Source organism: Acomys minous (genome assembly GCF_964271855.1).
Source record: "Acomys minous genome assembly, chromosome: 2".
NCBI lineage: Eukaryota > Metazoa > Chordata > Mammalia > Rodentia > Muridae > Acomys > Acomys minous.
The window spans coordinates 27333261-27339266 of record NC_140484.1 but is presented as its reverse complement, the minus strand read 5'-3'; the positions used below and the strand labels follow the sequence as shown (position 1 = coordinate 27339266).

The window sequence follows — 6006 nt, the reverse complement described above, 5'->3', positions numbered from 1 at the left end:
AGAGAGTGCCACACTTTGTACTAACAGTCCATTTGCCAAATTAAGAAAAAGAACTTGTTGCCTGAAGCCAGGCAGCGATGGCAGCACTCAAATAAAACCGAGTAAGGATCCGTAAAGGTTTAAAGTACAGCATAGGCTCTGAGGTCCACATCAGCAAGCCCGGTGGCCTCAAATGGGCTTGCCCTTAGCTCACTACACTTTAGGGTCCCAGGGATTCTTGTAGGGTGTGAAATAGGGTGAGAGGTGAAGGATGATGCTCCCGAGGCCGAGGGCAGAACGTGTGGCAGGCAGACCTGAGCTGGCGGAGAGCCCGCAGGGAACCCCGCCCTGGCGGCTGCCGGGTCCCCGGGGCTGGGCGCTGCTGGCGGAGCCGACGGGGCGGAGAGGAGTGCGGCGGGAGGAGGAGTAGGAGAAGGGGGCCGGTCAAGGGAAGTGCGACGTGTCTGAGGAGCCTTTTTATACCTCCTTCCCTGGAGCCCGGCAGCCACTGCCGCCACCCACGTCTCTGCGCCCCGGACCCGGGCTCCGCCACTGCCGCAACATGTCGGGGGTCAAGAAGCAGAAGACGGTAGGCAGCCAGCGTCCTGCCTGGCACTTCCCTCCCGCCCTGCAGACCCGCAGTGGGTCCCGCCCTCCCGGGAGGCTCCCGCGCGGAACTCGGAGCCGGGAGGGAAGTCACGGGTGTCCTGTGACATGCAGGAACGTGGGACTAAATCCGCGCTCCTCTCCCCGGGCCACCCTCGGAAAGCCCCTCGCTGCCGGATGCCGCAGGGAACCTCTGATCCCTAGTGGTCCCACCCGCCTGAGCCCTTCTAAAGCTTGCGAAGTGGGTCCCAACCAGAAAGCAGGACTTGATGGGAAAGTCCCTTCTTAATCTAGACTCCTTCCACCCGCCCTGTCTTCCACAGGACCTCCGAGCGCGCGGAGTGGGTGGTGGCCTGAGCTGACTCCTCTCCAGCCACGTCTGACCACTGGCCATACGTCTTCTTTTAGCCTTGGGACCTTCTTGGAGTAGACTTTAATAGAACTGCAATTATCTAGGCTAGCTGGAGGAAATTGCATTTCCATACCGGCAGGTTTTATGATTCTATCTCTGTTGGCATGGCTGGGGGCGGGCTAGGGGGAATAGGGGATGGAAGGAGGCTCCATTTATAAATAGGGTAAGTGGAAGGTATTTCGGAGGCAGTCCCCCTTTTAATGGGAAAGGTTAGGGCATATTAAAGCATCTTTCTTCATAACAACCCTGACTCTCACGAAAGTAATATTCTTAAAAATAGCCAGCTATATTCCAATAAAAGTGGAGGGAAATCGGTAGTAATCATAGACTCTGAGTTAGAAGAAACCTTACAGACAGCATTTGGGTTCCCTCAGATGTGGTCTACAAGCCTTAATTAAAATCCCACCCACTTAACCGGCTGCTGAACACTGGCCTCTAACCACCACATTGCATGCCTCAAATGATTGTGGCGGTGAGTAAATTGGAAGTCCTCTCAAATAATTAAACATATGCTTGGCACATAGTAGGTGTTCTAGACATGTTTATTATTCCTATATGCTACTCATGAGCTTACTTTGAAGCATACAATGTTGGTGAGGCATGGAGAAGAAGTGAAAAGGGACGGAGAGTAGGGAGAGTCACACAGGAGCCAGACATGCGACAATCGGAAAATATTGGTGTACTGTGTCTTTGGTTGGGGCATCCCACTGGACCAGCAGAATAGTCCAGGAGGAAGGTGTCATATGGGATGGGGCAACAGCTGGAATCTAGCTGCCTCTAATAGGGTAATTTTAAAGTAGAGGGGTTCTCAACAGTGTGTGGTGAGCTTTGTTGACTATCATTTGTATTCCTAGTTCGCTTGATCAAGTTCTGTTAGGTGCTAGGAAGTGTTTTCTGCTGTGGCAGTCGTTTTGGTTTTTGTTTTTTTGTGGCAGTCATTTTTTTTTTTTTAATATTGATGGCACTTTAGTCTCACCTCCTCTCTTGCATCAAGAGGAACTTGGTGGAGTATCGGTCAGCAGGTCGACTCTCCTTTTCATGCCTCTAGTTAGAAAGAGTCTGGGAAGTACAGGGCTGAGAGTAAGGCCTTAAAGATCCATCCTGGGAGGCTCTACTGTTACCAGTGAGGAATTTGAGCACCAGAATTTGGTTTTTGTGCTTACATAATTTGTAACTTTTGATTTACTTTCTGTTGTTGTTGTGTTGTTGTTGTTGTCCCTCCACTACCCTTTCCTGGGCCAGTGGTCACCTAATACCCTAAAAGCTAATTGAAGCAGAACTTCCAAACTTTTTCTTACCCTAACGATTTTTTTTCCAACAACCATCCCAAGTTCCCCCAGGGCCAAAGACTTGCTGTCAGTCCTGTAACAGGCTGGCTGTGAGTACATGTAAAACGTCAGTGTTGACTCAAGCTGGGTTTTGACACGTTACAGAACAGAACAAAACTCTCCACACACGTGGCCTCTGAACTCAACAGTTACTTAAGAAGTGAGTCTCGCCCATCTCAGAAGGCAGCCTAGGTAAGGGCTTTCTCTTACAGGCTTGAAGAGACTGTTAAGTTGCTTTCTGCTTGGTCAGTAGAGGACAGTCAATTCCTATAGCAGCCACTGCAGTCACCTCAGATGCTTTGTGGGGCCCCTTCTGTGTGCCTGATGGTGGTGAGTGTGAAAATAGACACATGAGTTGATAACTAGTCGGGATGTAAGGAAGTAACCCAAATACTGCATTAGCAGATTTTTGTCAATAACACATTTTTTTTCTCAAGAATTTGCCTCTTTCTTGGGTGAATATAGCCTTTCAGACCACACCATTCTAACACCTATAAATGGTAAAGTCTAAATGAAAGAGTGCATGAAAATAATTCATAAACTCTAGGGGGGAAAATGAAGGTTGTTTTAATAAAGGAAGGTAGCCCATCCCTTCTGTGTTAGCCATCTTTACCATGGAGACCAAAGAAGCGGCTGTCAGCCATGTCTCTCTTCTGCCTTTGACTTAACTCTGGTCCTGGCCAACCTCCAGCTATCCCCTGCATATGCAGATACCTGAGGAAGAAACGGCAGGATAGGTTCCTGAGAAGCCAGTCAAGAAGGGAAGGCCAATGCATGGCCTCTCTTCTTGCAACTGTTTCCCGGGTTAGCATTTTTTCAAGACCCACAGGATATGCTCTGATCTTGTGGAGACAGCCAACTGAAAAGTTATGACCGAGATACTGTGATGCTTTCTGAAGGATAGGAACGCACGGAAGGAGAGAGCTGCAGCCCTGAAGGCTCTCTATGGCTGTAGAATGAGCTGTGCTCCCGTGAGTCTAAAAAAATTCTGCACAGCGGTGCTTTAGTTTCTTGGAAGAAGCTACTTTCTAAACCATTTGAAGGCATTGCCTGCGTCAAGACAAGAATGTGTAGCCAAGGCCTCTGTGATGGGGGAAAAGCTGGCCCTTGCTAGAGCTGTGCGCTCACGCTTGCATGCCCCCCACAGTACCCCTCACCTTGGAAAGTTACTGGGCCTCATCTGCAGGAGAGGAGAAATGCTGGCAGGGCATGATTTAACCTCAGGTCTGTTGAACCAATAAAACTAACAACACACACTCCTCCGCACCTGCTTCAGGAAGTGTCCGTCTCGCTTACTGTTTTCTCATGTGTAAAATGGGATAAAGAGTGATTTAACTGTCCTTACGGTGTCAGACTCCATCTTATTGTGTAGCCCAGCTGGTCTCAAACCTACAGTCTTCTTGCTGTGCCATCGTGAACGCTGGGATTACAGGCCCACTCCACCTTCGCGGCTGATTCCGGTCTTTGTTATTATCACACTGTACCGTTGTGGTTCAGCAGAACTAGGGAGAAAGCATGGGTTGCTGAGGGCTGAATAGATGACAACTGCCTGCATGTTTAATAAGAGAAATCAAACGCGGAGTTGTGGAGGCGATAGTTTTAATAATGGCAGGTGGGAGATTCGGGTTAATAATTAGTACAAACACACTTCAGTAACCCAAGTGCTACTGTAACCAAACGCTACTGATATTTCTGCTAGCACATTGGTGAAGACAGGCAGCCCTCGTGTAACCAAATATTGGTCTAACTTTCCTCCACCTTTCCCATGCCATTGGCTATTTCCAGATGTACCTTAAAAATCAATGTTTTCCAGTTCATGCTACGACTCCGAATAATAGAACAGCTGTCTGGACCTTCACGAAGTTAGAGATATTTACCCTTGAGGTTTATGTCTCTGAGGTAGCTATCTTTGTCTTTCATCACTTCTTTACTAATATGCATGGCTCTGTGGTTTTCTTCAGGAATAATTAGGCTTAGCTCAACCATGCAACCTTCGGGGAATGAGATTCTGAGAAAGAAAGCAGTGGTGTTGACTTGACTCCTGCTTCTTTCAAAATCTGCCACTAAATAGTAATGGGTGCTCATAGTCCTTGTGTTTGGAAATCTTTGGAGAACTCAGACAATAAAGGTAAATAGGCCCCCAATGTGGTGGTGGTGCAAAGAGCGGGGAGGTCAGCAGATGTTTAGTGCCTAGGTGATTTGTTCATGTGACAGCTGAAACAGCACGGTGCTCAGCACCTGCAGGTCGGCCTGACACCGGAAGTGCCCAGGACGTGTAGAATGATTGGCTGAACTCACAGCTACAAAATTCATCAGCGCTACAACTTAAAATGTGTGTTTTTGGTAGATTCCATACTTGATGCTTTTTGTTCTTGTGCGTTTGCTTCCTTTCGATTAGGGATTTGCCATTACTGCCCCCTAAAAATTATCTACATGGATACTTTGCGGCTGAGTGGCCTTTTCCAGGAAGGGCTTTGCTTTTTTGATCCTGGCTGCACTCCCGGTCTGGGCTCATTAGGACATAGCCTTCACTTTTTTTTTTTTAATACCACCCAAGTGTTATGAATTTGAGGTTGAACCTAAGACCCACCTTGTGGATGCAGCATTTCCAGCCACCCAAGCACACCCTTCATATATGGCCAGAAGGTGCGTTTATTCTGGTCCACCCTCTTTGATTTCCATTCTACTTCTACTAATGAGGCATCACCAGCTCAAATATGTTCCTGTCGGCACACAGGCTCCAGAAGGATAAAAGTGCCCACTCTGTTCCAGATTCCGGCTCGGTGGTCTCTTTCCATTCCACAGCTATATATGTTTTTAATCAGAGTGTTTTATACTATAACAAGCACGTCTGGTGGTTATCAGGGGACGCCTAACTCATCTCTGCATTATACACAAGCCCTGTCTCTTCTCACGTCCTAGCATATCATGTCCTACCTGTATCTGACCATGCCTGTGTCGGTCTTAAAACAAGCAAACAGAAGTTTTGTTTCACTTATATTTCTGTATAAACATGTGTTCCCTTGTGAGCATATGCCACATGTATGTGCAGTCCAGAAGAGGATGTCAGAGCCCCCTGGAACTCGTCTTAAGGCAGCTCTGAGCTGCACAGTGTGAGTGTTGAGGACCAAACTCCAGTCTCCTCTAAGGGCTGGAAATGCTCTTAGCCAGTGAGCCACCTCACAGCAACCCTGTGTCATTCTTAAAGGGGCATAGTCCTTTGAACTTGGGTCAAATAAGTTATCAGAAATAGGAAACGGAATTCTCTTTCCTCTACAAAGCTAGGGATGGGGGCTGCTCACTGGCTTTGGTGGCCTTTATCCTTAGAGATGTGCATCCCATGACCACACCCTCTGTCGGTCTGGTTCTCATCTGACAAAGGCCCCTTTGGTTTTATCGCCTCTCCTCCTGTAGCCTGGAACATCACTGTGTGTTCTAGTGTAGCCCTGGGACTCTGGGGGAAAGAAGTGGGGCAGGATAAGTTCCTTAACATTTCCATACTTTTCTCAGGAGTGTAGGTGGCAGTTCCTGCCCCCTTGTGGCCTTGCTGGGACTTTGAGGAGCCCTGGGGATTCTGACCTTCACCTAGGATACTTTCCTCTGAGACAAGAAGCAGCAATGCCCTCATGTGTCAGTGTCCTCACAGCTCAATGGTGTCCCTTCCCCCAAAGCCTAGTAGAA

The 6006-nt window shown here is 48.2% G+C and overlaps 1 protein-coding gene across 1 annotated transcript in view; it reads left to right on the top strand.

Moving 5' to 3' along the window:
* The first annotated feature begins 397 nt into the window (after nucleotides 1–397).
* PAPSS2 (3'-phosphoadenosine 5'-phosphosulfate synthase 2) overlaps nucleotides 398–6006 on the top strand; it is a 73527-nt gene continuing 67918 nt past the window's right edge. Inside the window, exon 1 of the mRNA XM_084772240.1 lies at nucleotides 398–568. Within this exon, the coding sequence (XP_084628366.1) occupies nucleotides 542–568 (27 nt within the window). The 5' untranslated portion in view covers nucleotides 398–541. The remainder of the gene's footprint in view (nucleotides 569–6006) is intronic.